Raw genomic sequence first — 17000 nt, forward strand, 5'->3', positions numbered from 1 at the left:
TTCCGAGAATATTGCCAATAAATTTAGAATAACGTTTTTTATTATGGCATATTTCAAATCTCATAAAAGTGAGAGTTTTGTATAGTTGTACAATATTTTATTTAAATCGTTTATTAAATTACATTTCCACTTGATTCTTGGCACATGTACTCGATGTCTAATTAGTTAGGAATGTCCTACCCCCGAATTTGCAATTTTCTTATCTTTTACTGCACACCAATGACACCATACATGGCCCATTTCATCCACCCACAAGTCATCACTTTTCAAACTTTCTTTTTCACACCTAGAGCACCCCAATCAACAAGCATCTACCAATATTTTATGTGTTTTTATTTTCCTTTATTTTTTATTAAACAACTAAACGATAACTTATCATAATAATTCTAAAAAACATCATTTATTTTGTATCTTATAATATTGGTTTATTGGCTAAGACAAAGTACCGTATAATACGATGATAACTTGTTTATACGAAGAGTTTTATATATGTCATTTCAAACATCTAATTTTTTTGTTTTTGTTTTTGAATTAGTTAGTTGCCAAATGCTATTTGTTAAAACTTAATTCTTACCAAAAACTACAATTAAAACTCTATTTATAGTAAATTGGTAATACCAAATGAGCCACTAATAAATGATTTATCTTACCTAATTTACTCTAATAAAATTTAGTTTGACTTAAAAGAATATGGGTTTGCCTGCTTCAATTTTTTTGTCGAATAATGTGTTGTGCAGATCATTTGACTTATATTTATTTATTTATTTTTTTTTTTTTGAGAATGACTCATATTTTTAATTTGATAAAATTAGATAAACCTATATAATTTTTTTGTCGTTGAATCTAATAATCATTTGAAATTATCATAAGAAATAGATAAACCAACTTAAAAGGGCTAATATATTCAATACAATAAAAGAAGAGTAGAGAAGAGTCTCCTCTATCCTATTATTCTATATGGTTTCTATTTCATAAAAAAAGAAAAGAAAAGAAAAGGCTTCTACATATAGAACAGACATCAAAAACTTGTCAAAGAGACCAAGGAATATGCAACCATCTTAGCCCAAAAAAAAAAGGAAAAAAAAAGAGTAAAATAAACCTAAAGTACGAAAAAGTCCAAAGAAAAAGTGAACATAAATAAATATAAATCATAAAAGCAGAAAAAGTAGAGGGTAAAAATGGTAAAATGGTAAAAAAGCAAAGTCGGAGAAAAAGGATCACACGCGTTTGTTTACGTGAAAGAAGAGAGAGAATCAGATGCTTTCATAATTGGGCCTTGGCCTTGGAATTGGGGCCCTTTTCCTTTTTTACTTTTGCATATATATACAGCCCTCCATTACTTTCCCTATCGGAAATAATACACACACACAGAAGAGTCACACACAAAATCATTTTCGTGACTCATAAAATCACATACAAGCTCTCTCTCTCTCTCTCTCTCTCTAGCTCTCGTTCTTGTTGTCTTCGTTTTCCCAAAACAACAAAAATGGCCGATCAACTCACTGACGATCAGATCTCCGAGTTCAAGGAAGCTTTCAGCCTATTCGATAAGGACGGCGATGGTATCTTTTCTCAGATCCCTCTCTCTCTCTTTCTCTATTGGCAAAAAAAAAAAAAAAAAAAAAAAAAAGCGGTTTCTTTTTCTGATTTCAGATCTAATTGCTCTGTTTTTCGTTTTAACATTTAATATCTTGTGGTTGATCTAGGGATTTGATAATTGTCTATTCGTGTTTTGATCTGCAGAGATTTCGTTGTTTTTGGTTAATTTTTCGTTGTTGATCTGTAGGGAAAGAGACTGTTTGTTTCGATGGTTTTTCTAGGTTATGGTGTGGTTTTGGCTTTTGATTTTTTGGAAAATTGAACTGTTATGGTGTTATAGAATCTCGAACGTGATTTGCGTTTGTAAGGAAAATTATTAGGTTTTTTTCTGCTTCGTATTCTATTATTTTGTGTAACCGCGTTGTTGTGTTGTGTTCTTTATGCACTTTTACCGGTCTATCGAATTAGGATCTCTGTTATAACAGTCTTCGATTCAATTTCAAAGGATTGCTACTTCAATTTTTATCGGTTTAAAGTAGGAGTCGGTGGGCGTGTATGAGTTTGAACTGTTGCCTCAAACGTTTAGACGCGAAGACATGGCTATTTATGCATGACTTTGTGAATTTATTAAGCTAGAAATGTATCTCTGTTTATCCATATTCGGCTCTATGCTTGCTCTCTTTAGATTAGGAAACATGGATTGCAGGAAATATAAACTATGTAGTATTAGTTTCTTCACAAAAATGGAAGATTGTATATTGAAGGAAGGTTGATACAGATTTTGTGTTTGTCATACCTAATGTTCTATAGGACTTTCTAATAACTAACTGCAGGTAATTTTGGAAAGGATCATTTACTTTAGCTAGCATTCTGGAGATATTTTGAAAGTGATTTTGAGGATTTATTAGGAATGGTTCTAGAGTTTGTACGTGATCTGTTAGTTCATTAGTCAGAAAATAACGGGAAAGATGTGTACAACAAGCCTTTCCTTTCAATTTATATATAAGTGTTCAAAATGTTAATCTTAGATTGCTGATGGCTTGTTTAATTATGTTGTGCAAGTGGTTGCTTCTTCATGACTTATAAGTATTTACGTTAAAATCTCAAATTGCTGATGGCTTGTTGATAATATATGGAAGCAATTGGAAAAGTAGCTGCCTTACTTTTTAGATTGTGTATTGGGAAGTGAAGCTTGGCTTAACGGGCTGACATAAATGGTATCTGCCTAGTTAAATTTAATGCTGATAATGTGATATATTTCTTAATTTTCTACTACAGGCTGTATCACTACCAAGGAGCTTGGGACTGTAATGCGGTCATTGGGGCAGAACCCAACAGAAGCTGAGCTGCAGGATATGATAAATGAAGTTGATGCTGATGGAAATGGTACCATTGATTTCCCAGAGTTCCTTAACCTGATGGCCCGCAAGATGAAGGACACGGATTCAGAGGAGGAGCTCAAGGAGGCCTTCCGTGTGTTCGACAAGGACCAGAATGGCTTCATTTCTGCAGCTGAACTTCGCCATGTCATGACAAATCTTGGTGAGAAGCTGACCGATGATGAAGTTGATGAGATGATTCGTGAGGCTGATGTGGATGGTGATGGCCAGATCAACTACGAGGAGTTTGTCAAAGTCATGATGGCCAAGTGAGGACCAATCTTTCAAAACTAAAAACTGAAAAAGCATTTTAAAAAAAACATAAAAGGGAACAGGGCAGATAAGTTTGACAAGATTTCTATTTCCCACTAGGACATCTTTTGGTATCATTAGCTTTCGATGGTTGGTTGGTTGTTTCTTCTTGTTTGCATTATTTGTGGCACTGTTCATTAGTATCTGCTTGTTTGTTCTGTCTCTTGTTTTAGTAGCTTGGGTGTAGTGTCTTTTACTCTACTCTTGGTATTTTTCTTTCTACCTTTGATATTATGAACCTAGAACAATTGGATGAATCTGATGTTTTGCTTATGGGGTGACTAATTTTGTTAATATTCGAAGTTATCTTCCTTTCTTTGTATGTTCTGTTTTCTGGGGACATTGCATCTGTGTATTATTGTATGATCCTTTATTATTTATCCAAACTGAAAATTTTGGTTTTCAATTCAAGTTTTCTTTGCCCAACCAGAGGAGTTTTTATCAGGTTTTGTATCTGATATGTCTTGCTCTCTCTCTCTCTCTCTCTCACTCTCACATAGTATTTCCTTGCTTTGAGATCGTCTCCTTAGGGAAAGTCAGATCATGATCTGTATCTGCTCGATGAAGGTTAGTGCCAGTCAGTTATTATGCTGTTCTTTATGCATGTGTGCATGTGCCTAGCATGCCTTCATGTTTAAATCCTTTCCTTTTGATCTAGATACATCATAGATGTTCATAGAGGTTCCATGATGAGCCGATAAAGCTCGAACTCAAACCACCTCCTTCTTCAAAAGAAAGGGGTTGAAGGGAAAGGTAAGGTCTAAGTTCAAAGCTCACTTGGTGCATTTATAACCACTAAATGAAACTAAAAAATAGAGGTTTCCATAATTCCTTTTGACTAATGGTGCTCAAGAATTTAAAGAGTCTTAGCTATGAACGAGTAATTTATGTTGAATGGCATTATTGCATTAATTATTCTTTTGCTTGAGAAAACTAAACTTCCTTGAAGGTGGTGTTTAAATCCTTCCCTTTTGATCTAGATACATCATAGGTGTTCATAGAGGTTCCATGATGAGCCGATAAAGCTCGAACTCAAACCACCTCCTTCTTCAAAAGAAAGGGGTTGAAGGGAAAGGTAAGGTCTAAGTTCAAAGCTCACTTGGTGCATTTATAACCACTAAATGAAAATAAAAAATAGAGGTTTCCATAATTCCTTTTGACTAATGGTGCTCAAGAATTTAAAGAGTCTTAGCTGTGAACGAGTAATTTATGCTGAATGGCATTTTTGCATTAATTATTCTTTTGCTTGAGAAAACTAAACTACCTTGAAGGTGGAGATGTTATTGCGAGTAGGGTTCCTAAGGATCTTCACCCGTGTTTAATTTTTGTGATTTTTATGGTGTTACCTGTCCTGTCTAGCTTGTTGCTTTCCACGGTTTGGAAAATCAAACCTCAACCAATGAAAATTTCTCGATAGTTACCTAAATTAAATTTTTTTTTATCCTAGAATCATTTTCAAGAGTTGAGTTCCGTGTCTGTGTTTTCGCCTCTGAAAGTGCTAGGAATTTATTATACTCGATAAGGGGGGACCCCTATTTTGGTCCCATATGGATTCATTTGGTACGTTTTCATGGAAAATCGTATTGCTGACGCCTAGTGTATTTGTCACTCTAAAGACCTATTGCGTATTTTGGTCGTGATTCCGCACACCTGTGGCTTTAGAATCTTATGTTCTTTCTTTTTGGCTTTTCAAATACTCTTTTTTGGGTGGTTGCGGGGGCATTAGAATCGGAAGCTAGCCAGAAAAATTGAGACGAGAAAAAAGAAAAAGAATCTAGCCTGGTTGCCTATGCCCCAAGTTGGGTAATTCAACATTAAAAATAAATAATAAATTCAATCTGTTCTAATATTGCCTTGGACAAAGAAGCCCTGTAAGAAATTGAATGCAAACCGGTTTGGATTCATCTCTCTTTTATAACCATCCCGGCTATATCTCAATAGCAATGCAAATGATTCGAGCTGGAAAAGTTGTTCTCCTTTTCTGTATGACCAGCAGAATGAAAAAGGTGCGAAGAGGGAAAATCAGATTTTAAGAATACCAAGGAAGATGGTCGAAAAGCAAGTTGGAGAAAATAGATCTAATTGTCAATGCCGATAAGGTATTCGACACTTGTGGACGGATATTTTTAACTTTTTTTTCCCAGATATATTCTGTGGAGGATAACATACTATGGGGTGAGAGTGAGTCGATTTTGTCCCAAAAGGAGGGTTTATCACATCGCATCTCTGTGCTAAAAGATGGTGCTAATATTCTTATAATAATAGCAAGTATCAAACATTAATAAAAATTAAAAAGGGTCGCGGCATTTTAGTGCTCTGAATAGTAAATACGAATACATCGGACACAAAAAAACAAAAAATCAAGAAACCTAAAAAGAATATTTTAAACATTGCGGGCTGCATTATCTGGGCCCAGTGTCTTGAAAACGGTCACTTTCCTATATATTTCAGTGGAACATCTCTAATTCTATATAGAGTGTGTCCCAGGATTTGTTGTCAATTGTTATATCAGATAAAAAGAAGAAAGAAACTAGCTAGAGCGCATCAAAGGTCACTGGTGGTAATGAGCAATGGCACTATCTCTCAGAAACAAAACATGGTTTTATTTGATCTTTGATGGTCTTCGGCTTAGTCCTTGATAAAATAACAAATGATAGTTAACGAGATTTTTGTACATGTCAAAGAAAGGGCTGGTAATTTGATGTCTCTACTAAATTCAATTTAATTTCAGAAAAAGGCAAAGGAAAATGGTGGAGAAGAACCAGGGACAGGGTGGCGGTGTCTCAAAGGAGGACAAGGTTAATGATGGCAAGAAACGTCGTCGTAGGCGTAATCGCGAATGTTGGATCCTTTAATTAACAGCAACACTACTCACGGCTCATGTCATGATTCACAATTGCCACGTCTCTCTCCGGCATGTACAATAACTGGCATTGTATGTAAAACTACCCTATACTAATAAAATCTCAACAGTATTGAATTGATTCGATGCAATTTTATTTTTTCCCTTTTAATAATCGGACTACGGGAATAGAAGGAATTAAAATCAGAATGGTTTGCATTTCAATCATTAGTTTAAAATGACTTGAATAGGGAATGAAATAACAAACTTTCTTCCTATTGAATTCAAAACAATTTCACATTACCACTAGAATATAGATTTGCTTACCACCTCACACATGGCCTCACCACAATCTCCAAAATTTCTTAAGGATCATGTGTGAGGTGATAGGAAAATTTAAGACTGAGCCTTATTATTAGTAATATGTGGATTTGAAATAATGAGAGGCAAGATGTCATTTCAAATCTATTCTATCAAGTGTTTTTGGTTTAGTAAAATCTTGTGTAGCTAAAACATATGTATTTTGATTACCTCTGTGATCCTCAAAAACTTGCTACTTGCGACTTGTAGTAGTCTTGTATAATGTTATCTTTCAAACTCTCAGTTCATTAAAAAAAGATGGGTCGAAAGAGGGTTGACACATGCATGATAATGAACCAGGCCCACTTTCTTTTGAAAAAGGTGGGAGGCGCAGATAAACAATGTAGATGTGAAATGCTGACAAGTTTTTTCACTATTTACATGAAGGAAAAAGTTCCAGAAGCAAATGCTTGAGATTAGCGAGCGGCTGTGTGACAGAACAAAACATGATGGTCATGAATCAAAATGTCTTCACAATTAACTGTAAAAGCATTATTAATTTTTTGCTTTACAGAGTTGGACTTGAAAAGTGACATTTACCTTATGAGTGGTTTATAGAGGACAACTGTGACATATTTGGACTGGTACCTATGGGTTAGTCCCAAGGCAACCACAGACTGAGAGGCCCATCCTTTCTCTATAAAAAGGTGGTTAAGCACAACATGCTGAGGCTTCGAAGAAGAAGCTTCATCTGAGTTTTCCATACCCAGCACAGTAAGATGCAGCTGGGGTGGAACAGCCACCGGCTCCTTCGCAAAATCTTCCTCCGTTGGTAAAGCCTGACTGTAGCTGTAGTCTGGTGATGGTGGAGCCTCAAACTCGGCTACACTCTCGAGGTTTTCAGGCACATTATCCTGCATAAAACAACAAAAGTGAACAGATAAAATACAGATGATTGCAGTAGTAGCGTATGCAAATATGTCCTAACTCACACTATTCAAGGAAGCTCAACTAAAAAAGAAGTCCAAGAAAAATGAAGTCAATCAAATGACAGTTGTTTGAAAGAAGTCCAAAGACTGAAATCATCCCACAAAATCTGTTTAAATACAATTTAGTAATTGACTAACTAAAGTGAAATACACATTTTCCTAGGCAAATAGAAAAATGGACCAAGAAATGGTGATCCAGATCTTTGATCTGTGTCACATAAATTAATTGGTGACTGCAACTATCATTATGCTTACATAATAGGACTTGATTACCCTACTGCCTATATATATGTTTGTGTCTGCGTGTAAATTCCATTTCCACTTATGGCACTCAGATCATTTCAAGCAGCCAATGTCATAGCATCTCCACACCTCATACCCACTTTCCATTTTACATCCAGTAACTGAATAACTTGGTCTGTAAGATGACGAAAAGAAAATCCAAAAGAATATAGATGACAAATGAAGGGTAAGCTAGATACATACATGAACATTGAGAAGATTACAAACATGGCCCATTTCATCAGGTGCAAAATCAAGATCTGGGTTATATCTCCATTCACCATCAACAATGAACCTGTAATGGTATATACCTATTGGCAGGACCAGAAGAATAGAGTGGTCTTTACCAGATCTCTGCAGCATTTTCCTGCAAAAAGATGTAACTACATGTAGCATACTTTGTCCATATATGGGATATTTAACCCAAAAAAAGCAGTTCATAGTTTTCACCAGATGGGATAAAAGTCATTGTTTAGTGTTTACATCATTACAATCAAAAGTGAATAAAGTTTTACCTAGATGTCCAATTGTCCCAAGATCCCTCCACAGCCACATTGTTACCACCATAGTTCCATGTAATCATGGAGGGGATTGCTCGTTCAGGAGGCTGATCAACAACTCCCTGAGATTCATTCTGCCAGATATTATTGAAAAAGGGCAAACCATCACCCCTTTGCAAGGGAGCTACAGGCAGCTGCAAATGCACCAAAGAAAACCATCCCATCAGCTTTGAAAGCCAAATAAGGTTGCGAAGTTCCTTAGTTCGCAACATCAAAATAACATTCAGATTTTTTAATATTCTCTCCTTAATTTTACAGTAAAACAACTGACTATTCCACAAAGGCAGTTTAACTTGAAGATTTTCTCCATGCACAAAAATGCATGAATAGCTAATGATATAATGCAGCTAGCTCCATACTAGGAATTAACAGGAGCAGGCATGCATGTGATCAATTGCACACTTGTATGCATTCCTTAAATATCAATTAGGAATTAACCAGAGCAGGCATGCATGGATAGCTAAAAATATTACACACATTTTTTGATGACATGATTAGGACTTTCGACACCATCATATTCTACTATTACACTCACGCCAAATTGCCCAAAAATCACACAATGAACCGCCTTCCATATCTTAGTGCTTCTATGACAATGGCATTTACCTTTGCTACCAGTAAAGCATCTGGGTCACCATCTTACTACTGTGTTCATTTGAACTTGGAATAATCATCCAAGGCATCCAAAGATATCATGTAAATAAGACCGTTGTAAATAACAGAAACATAAGGAAGGATTAATGTTCTGACCAGAAACTGAAATTTAAATCTCTATCAATCTAATTAAAAATGTGGATTTCAATCTTTTAGCTCCTGCACAACTACAATCCTCCAAAAGACCAATAAACTTACAAAAATTTCTAAACATCAAGTGAAAATATCCATACTGCAACAAAGAAGTTTATCGTGCAATATGAAGCCAGCATATGGTGTATAATAATCATGATTATAACTTAATAGAAATGCATATACAGGGGCAGTCCAATCACCATTCAATTATATTGAACCAGAATAGGTGAATTTTTATCATGACGACATCCAATCTCATTAAGATGGTTCAGGCCCATGACGTTACACAAAGATTTTGAATCCAGTTCATTGAGGTTTTCATAAATTTAACTTTATTCATACCATCACAATCTGAGCATCCAAAAATATAAGCAGGGACCTCATTTAGGTCTATCCTCCGTGATTCAGGAGATGTTTCCATATCTTGCTGCAAACTTGTGTGGTGAAATGCTAAGTGAAGCACAATGGGGTGTTCAAAATAGTTTAATTCTTTAAAGCCCCATATAAGAGAGAGAGAGAGAGAGAGAGTAAATCTCATTTTCAAGAAAATTTCCTAGCAAAAGTTCCTGTAAAGTGAAACCGAAGGGTTTCAACTTTCAGACGGCTCTCAACAGGGTTTGTGGTCCAAATGTCCAATGACTTAAAATCTTCACCCTCTAGTCCATTTTTTATACCTTCTTTTTGAGTGAACACTATTTATACCTTACAAACCTCTTGCAGCTTTCTATGGCTCTAGAAGCACCAGGTAGCATTCCAAGGCCTTGGAAAGCCAAACAGTTAAATACAACCCCAACCACATTGCACCAGGATTGCCTTTTGCACCACACACACATCCACCATGTACATGCATACTACAATTCCAATCGCTTAAACTCTGTGGTCACAACCCACCAGGCAATAGCATTTTGGAATTCTCCCTAAAAACTATGGCAGCAAGTCAGGCAAACTTTAGATAAAAGAGATTTTGTCAAGAGAACAAATCAAACAAATCAATAATTACTTGAACATTCTCAACTTCATGATTCAGAAAACTTTGGAAATAATAGCAATCAATGAAGGCCTACTTATCCACAAAAATGAAAAGAGAAGAGCAATCTATGATGTGTCACGCATTACCAATGGTGTTGTCGTGGCGTCAATCTTTGCTTAACAAAGCATTTCAATGTTCATAAAGGAAATTGGTAACCACAATATTATCTAGATACACAATACTTCTCCCTTAGTTGCATATTGTTGTTCTTGTTTAAAAGATTCAGCTTTTTTAAGGGAACTCAATGAATTGTCTTTCAAAGAAAAGGTTAGAAACATTATTGATATTATGTCTATTGACTTTTCCAAGATGACCATATTTTAGTGATTTCTCCAAATGGAATATAGAGGACCAACAAAATGGGATAAAGGAAGTAACACATAAAATATATACACACACACACACACACACATGCTCAAAGATATTCTGGACATTAGGTATAGTTCAAAAAATAAAACGAGAAATTTGACAAACCCCATTACTAAAATAATCTAAAAGCACCTGAATTTTAAAGAATGTGCACTTTTTTACTGACACGAAATCTCATCAAGGTAGGGCCTTTTGGATCCACCCCTAGAGATTAAACCTCGGATACTAGCAATTGCCCTTAGACCACAAGTATCAGGTAAATGAGGGTATGTTGTGGAGGATTGAACTAGGGCACTCTAGTTGGAATGGGATTTGTCCATCATCCTTATTAACTGGCCTACACCCTCGTGGGCTCTACAAAATGTGCATTTTATTGACCAAATTTTTGCAAATCTACACGGAACAATTGTATTAATCCAGATAAAATTTTCACTTATTTCAGTCTTAAGAGTTCCTAAGAGATCTTGATGTCAATGTTTGCATGGTTCAGAGCATAGATTAGAGGGAGGAAAAAAAAATAGTAACTCAAGATAATTTTACCATTTGTGACATATCATATATCTAAAAAACAGGAGAAATCCCAAAGTTGGGTTGCATATAGAGGAAGCAATTCAACCCCTCAATGCTTTGCACATTAACCTTTTGCCTATACATTTTAATATGCAGTCAACCATCTTTAATTCGATTTTGGATTATCAGTTTAAAACCAAGTCAGCATCCTTTGTCACCACCAACTTTACATTTGGATTCTGGTACCAAGTAATACATCTTCACAATCTTTGGATTTTATAAATGATATGCAGACACATATTCTAGGTGGACTCCAAGTGCTCCTTTGTTTCAACATGGCTGTTTTGGTGATAAATACACCAAAGTATAAAGCATAAAGTCAGAGCCAAATTGTGCGACTGCCAAATCAGAGCATAAGTCTGCAATTTTTTTTTTTTTGACAGAATCATAATTTTGTTTCCTAAAAGTCTTTTTCCCTCAACTAATCAAGGAGAGGTTTGATAGATAACACATATAACTGATTTAACTACCAAATTGGTTGCTAAAACAAACTACAAATAGATTGACTGGCATGCGGTTTCCTCACTGGTTCCCATGCAATTAATCAGAGTGAAGGATGACTAACCAAACAGGTAATCTCTCTCCCTCCCTCCAGCCCCAGCATACTATTTTTATTTTCCCAGCCAAGCCACACTGCTTCAGTTGAGGAATGAAAATGAAATTAGCAGCAGCAGCAGCAAAGAGGATAAAAGCATATCTGTTGCTTTTAACAAACTCATATGTACTCCCAAATTGATTAAACATTTTAAATGTTTCAGCAGGAAGAGAAGAATTTGACCACACATGGGATCACTTAGCATGGGCAAAATAAAAGGGATGCCTCTGTTGTCAGAATATATTTTCACATTCTTTACGCTAAAGCAGTCAATTATTTACGTGGACTAGTTAATCTCCACGTTCATGTCCCACAAATATTTTTGGTTAAATAACAATCTCTAGTTCCAAAATAAAGTACTTACTATGAACAAGAGATTCTAGCCATATATGATTGGATTACATCTCTGGGAATAGAAGGTTGAATGTGCATAAGGAATGGCATATTATATGCATAATAAGTGAAACAATACAAACAGGACTCATCCAAGCTCACACTTTAAATGTAGTCTTTTATTCTTATTATTATTACTGATACATTTTAAATGTGGTCATTGATTTTAAGTGCTCTCTCTCTGGGAAAGAGGGTATAGGAAGGGTACAAGATAATTTTTTTCAATCCTAGTCACAGAAAAGTAAGATAATTTATTAGAGACAGGCAAAAAGAAGCGTAAACCTAGTACAAGAGAATTGTATAATAAACCATAAAAGGAAAACAATATTAACTCCCGGAGTTTAAAAGCTCCAAGAAATTTAGGAAAAGCTGAAAGAGAAGTGATTAGTCTCCGACACTCAATCCTAGAGTTATCTTATTGATGGAAGATGGGTGTCAAATTCAACACTCAGAGTTCACTACCTGCAAAGGTCTAAGCATCTCTCTCTATATGCAGGACATGAGGCAGATGGGAACTTCATTTTGAGAACGTGATAGCTGGTTGGATGAGCCTTTAGCTGTTGAAAGGGGGGAGGATGACATTATTGAAGAGTACTCATTTGATTTTACCAACATATTATTTGTCCTTATTCACTATCCCCACTAATGTGGCTAATAGGATTGAAAGGTTGCAAAGGAATCTCTTGTTGGGTGGCTTGTGAGATGAATTTAAACATCATTTGGTGAGTTGGGATAAGGATAATACCCCTATTGCAAATGGAGGATTGGGAATCAGGAGGCTAACAACCTTTAATCAAGCTCTGTTGGCAGAGTGGCTGTGAAGTTTTGGGGAGGATGAAACATGATTATGGAGGCATGTAGTAGTTGTGGAGTTAGTCTTTTCTATTTGACCAACGGTATGAGGAAAGGTTCTCACTTGTGAGAACCTTATCAAGAGGGGTATTCAATAGTGAGTTTGTTTTGCATGTGTCAATGTAGGGGGGAGACGGTGGACCGTCTTTTGATACATTGTAGTGCTGCTGCTGAATTGTGGAATTTTGTTTTTAGATCCTTTGGGATTCAAATGCAGAGGCCCAAGAAACTCACAAAGACAAATAAATAAGTGCAGGATAGAGACAACTGAGTACCAAGGACCCAAATGAACAATGGTGTTGCTTGGGAGTAAAAAAAAAAAAGAAATATCGAGTAAATATGTAGCATGAGCATCATATTTGGCATTAGGTGCCCTTACTCCCACATACATATGCATGGCGTAGGACAAGCATGCTAGAAGACTCCAATCAAGGCCAACACATATTCTCTCAGCTAATAGGGGAATCACTCTATATGGCCTAGAAAGCACTAGGAAAGCAGTTAACCTGCATGTATATCTAACATTTTTATCACTCTACATGCTCAGTGATCTACACAGACTAATTAGATAGAAAAGACTGATATCAACTTGTATATCTTACATTTTTATTATGTGATGCTATAGAAATTAGACTTTGAATGCATCAAACGGGAAATTCAATCACCAAGTATCATTTTTTTTTTCAATAAGAAAGATCAAAGGCCTACTATGAGATTATCTACCAATTTAGTTAGCACAAGTACACCTGAGGTGTATGGGTCTTGCCAAGCCACATGGCATTTTGAATTTGAAGATTGTAATTAATTGAGATATAAATGAATACACTCAAGATCATGAAACACACAAATGCACAATCCTCACTCACAGTTGACAAAAGTTTTTTTCATTTTTTTTTTTTTTTAAGGAACCCTAAAGAAATGATTGTACATTAGTTCATTAGGAACAAAACTCTTATGGTTCATTGGCACTAAAGGGCTAGGATATGTCCAAGGTTCAAATCCTCACTCTCTCAATTATCGAATGATCAAAACAAAAGGACCAGGAGAGAGACCATTGTACCCTCTTACACAAAAATCTTCAAAGACCCATGAGAGAGTCAATTTAAATTGAAGAAGAAGAAACTCATAATGTCCCAAGGAGGAAAATGTGCAACATATAAAACTCTATACGTGACATCCACAAATAATTAGCATTAATTGCATATAACAATTAGAGGACACATTGGCAAGTCAAGGACAAACTTCCTAGTGAACTTTTGATAGTCACATTACATTTGTCAACCTCTTTATAATAAAGCCATTAAGTTCACTGAATTTTGAGCAAGATAACTGTTTGTCTTCACTCTTTAATACAATGTAGCGAAACCTGATAGGATTGCTCTGTCCAATGGGCAATTAGCTGATAAAAGAGAATGTTCAAAAAAGTTTCATTTACAAAATACTCGGGGAGGACAGATGCCACAAGAGTTCAAAAAGAAAACAAACTCAAAAAGTTTAGGGCCCGTTTGGATTGAGGGAAAGTGGAGAAGAGTAGAGTAAAGTTTGCTAAAAATAAGCTAATTTTGGGTCAAATCTACTATACTCTACTCCCCCTCTCTCCCCTTCAATCCAAACGGACTATTAAGGTTACCTTATACTATCTAACATTCCAAACGGACTGATTGGATGTCCATTGTTGGAAACCATTCCATTTTTTTTGAATCTATGACTCGATAAATGTTTGTAACTTATGTACTTGATTGTTATGATCCCCAACTGTATACGTTGTGCACACACTTGGCTGATTCTTTTTTTTATGATTTGAATAAATTTTACATTACTTATCAAAAAAATAATAATTCCAAATTGATTTAATTCCTCGAATCTCGGGTAGTACTGAATCTCACTCCCTACACCTAATTTTTGTTTGGAGAGACTGATTCCCGAACTCAAACCCACTTTTTTTTTGTGGAAGTCACTTGCCATTTCACCTCATGTTACAAAAAAACTAAATAAATAAATACATAAAATTAAAAAGAAAAAAAAAATCACATTATGAAATCTATAATGTCAACGAAAACAACCCCTGTGGTTTTATTGTTTCAATCCAAAATAAATGAAGTAGAGAGTCTCAAAATGGTAATAAATGGTAATGGATTGGTCCCCCAAAATAAGAAAGGAAAAATTAAAAGCAAATTGACTGAAAATCAAAGAGAAACCTGAGGAGCGAATAAGAGAGGAGAAGGAGAGCGGCCTGGGCTGTGAGGAGGACTAGTGTTGCTGTTGTTGTTGTTGTTGTTGTTGTTCATGTTTCCCATTGACTCCGAAGATGCCACGCGCCCTGGAACCTGCGCGTGGTTGTAACTCAATCCCATCTCACCGTTGGATCTTGTTGTTCCCGTTAACGATAACGGTTCATCTTCTTCGATCCCGTTCCCACCTTCCTCTCTACCGTTCGCGTTTCCCATTGCAAAATTTTGCAAAATTGCAGAAACTCCAGATCCACCAATCAATTTTATATTTCTTTGTTTAATTATTATTTTTAATTTGTGTCGGTATCAAATAAAACAGTGTACGATTTTAGATAGAACAGATAAGAGAGCGAAAAGAGAAAGGAAAAGGCTTTGTTTTTAATGGAGGTGGTGGGGACGGTTGTTGTTGTTGGAGCAGCTCGGGAAATTGGATTTATTAGAGGTTTTGTGTAGAGCTATGAAGTGAGGCTGGTTTTTGGGTTTTATTTACGGATATTGACACTGGGAAAAATTTTATAAACGTGCCTAGTGCAGTGCCGTGCCTGCGGTTCTCATCGAATCAAGCGCACGCGGCGCAGAAAAATCCATTGTGTCTGACTCATTTCTTTGTAGACTACGGACAGAATATTCATGACTGGATAATCCCTCTGTTTTTTTTTTTTTTTTTTTATCTCTCTTCTCTCACGCTCTCTTTTATTATTCCTCCTTCTCACGCGCCATTTTTTTTTTCCTTTCCTAACTTTTAGAAATGAGAAATTTTACGAGACTCTAGATTTAAAATCTTAAAGCTTTGATTCGATGGTAAAGAGTTATTATCAAGAATAGATGTGATAGGTTAAATTCTCTTAATTAAAAAAAAAATCTAAATCTTTTATTGTTGTGAATCAAATTAGTTGGTTAGTCAATTAGTTCAAGTAGTTTAAGGCCAACTTGTTTTTTATAAATGATGAGTTTGACTTGAGGATGATGAGTTTTCTAATTTATTATTATATACAAACAAAAGATATATATATATATATATATATAATTATGGGTTGTACGGCTAAATATTTAAGTTTAGGTAGTAGTTTATGAATTGAATTGAATAACAAATAATATTAGATTAACTTTTATATTAAGAATATATAAAACATGTACGTCATTTGTGAGATTTTTAAAATATGAATTCAATAACAAGTTATTGAGTAATATATTGTTTAGAGTTATACCCAGTGTAATTTAAACCTTACTCATATAATATATATTAATATGTAAGTGACATCATTTTAGGACTTTACACTCCCGTAATTAAAGGAAAAGGGAAGGGCCAAAGAGTAAAAATGAAAACAAACAAGAAATATGACCTAATCGACTAATCCTCAGTCCAAGACTACGTATAAGAGAATTTTTCAATAAAAATAAAAGACAGAAGATAAATAGCAACTTTTGAATAAATACAAACTGTGTCAACCAATACAGCTGATGCACTGGTGTACCCGTGGGTGAAAACAGCCAAATGACATGTTTTGACAAAACTTGTGGCAAATTAACACTCTTTTGAAAATATTTAACAAATTATTACTTGTTGAGTACTCAAATTTTACAAAATCGAGTACTAAATAGAACTTGTGTTTAGTGAACTCGAGTTCTAAGTGAGTTGCCAATGTGGTACTGCTGACCTGAAATTTGTAGAATTAAAAAAAAAATGTGATACTTGATATTGCTAAAATTGAGCACTACTTTATATTACTTGAGCTAGTACCTTGTTTTCCTTTTTCTTTTTCTTTTTTTCCTTTTTTGGTACAGAACTTTTACTTAGGAAAAAACGATATATAATTTGTCCTACAATAATTTGTCTGGGAAGATTCCTTCAGGTGATCAACTCTAAATTTTCAACCCATTTGCATTTGTGGGAAACCCGGCACTTTGTGGGCCTCCACTTACATAACTTTGTCCAGGTGAAGAAACACCAAACCGAAGCAAACCAAC

The 17000-nt window shown here is 35.2% G+C and overlaps 2 protein-coding genes across 4 annotated transcripts; one reads left to right on the forward strand and one right to left on the reverse strand.

Annotated features, from left to right (window-relative positions):
• Positions 1 to 1329: 1329 nt before the first annotated feature.
• Positions 1330 to 3552, forward strand: LOC112026056 (calmodulin-7). Its single transcript, XM_024058733.2, has 2 exons — positions 1330 to 1562; positions 2818 to 3552. Exons 1-2 carry the CDS (start codon positions 1487 to 1489, stop codon positions 3189 to 3191), a joined length of 450 nt encoding a protein of 149 aa, XP_023914501.1. The 5' UTR covers positions 1330 to 1486; the 3' UTR covers positions 3192 to 3552.
• A 3235-nt stretch (positions 3553 to 6787) lies between these two features.
• On the reverse strand, positions 6788 to 15517 carry LOC112026057 (SNF1-related protein kinase regulatory subunit beta-1). Of its 3 annotated transcripts, none has more exons than XM_065779403.1 (5): positions 15000 to 15115; positions 11527 to 11594; positions 8159 to 8337; positions 7848 to 8010; positions 6788 to 7286 (listed from the first exon to the last, which is right to left on the reverse strand). In XM_065779403.1, exons 2-5 carry the CDS (start codon positions 11563 to 11565, stop codon positions 6969 to 6971), a joined length of 699 nt encoding a protein of 232 aa, XP_065635475.1. In that variant the 5' UTR covers positions 11566 to 11594; positions 15000 to 15115; the 3' UTR covers positions 6788 to 6968. The 3 variants fall into 3 exon arrangements, with proteins under 3 accessions (XP_065635475.1, XP_065635474.1, XP_023914503.2); XM_065779402.1 differs by having other exon boundaries at positions 11527 to 11597; positions 15000 to 15113; XM_024058735.2 differs by lacking the exon at positions 11527 to 11594 and having other exon boundaries at positions 15000 to 15517.
• Positions 15518 to 17000: the final 1483 nt, after the last annotated feature.

This window comes from Quercus suber, unplaced genomic scaffold (genome assembly GCF_002906115.3).
Source record: "Quercus suber isolate HL8 unplaced genomic scaffold, Cork oak 2.0 scaffold_207, whole genome shotgun sequence".
NCBI classification, from domain to species: Eukaryota; Viridiplantae; Streptophyta; class Magnoliopsida; order Fagales; family Fagaceae; genus Quercus; species Quercus suber.

Bases quoted from the DNA above. Each gene is read 5' to 3' on its own strand.
- LOC112026057 (XM_024058735.2), bottom strand. From the start codon at position 15,248: ATGGGAAACGCGAACGGTAGAGAGGAAGGTGGGAACGGGATCGAAGAA. The intron at 8,011-8,158 runs GTAAAACTTTAT...ATCTTTTTGCAG, and splicing joins TGGGACAATTGGACATCTAG to GAAAATGCTGCAGAGATCTG. The intron at 7,287-7,847 runs GTATGTATCTAG...TGTTTTATGCAG, and splicing joins GTAATCTTCTCAATGTTCAT to GATAATGTGCCTGAAAACCT.
- LOC112026056 (XM_024058733.2), top strand. From the start codon at position 1,487: ATGGCCGATCAACTCACTGACGATCAGATCTCCGAGTTCAAGGAAGCT. The intron at 1,563-2,817 runs GTATCTTTTCTC...TTTCTACTACAG, and splicing joins ATTCGATAAGGACGGCGATG to GCTGTATCACTACCAAGGAG.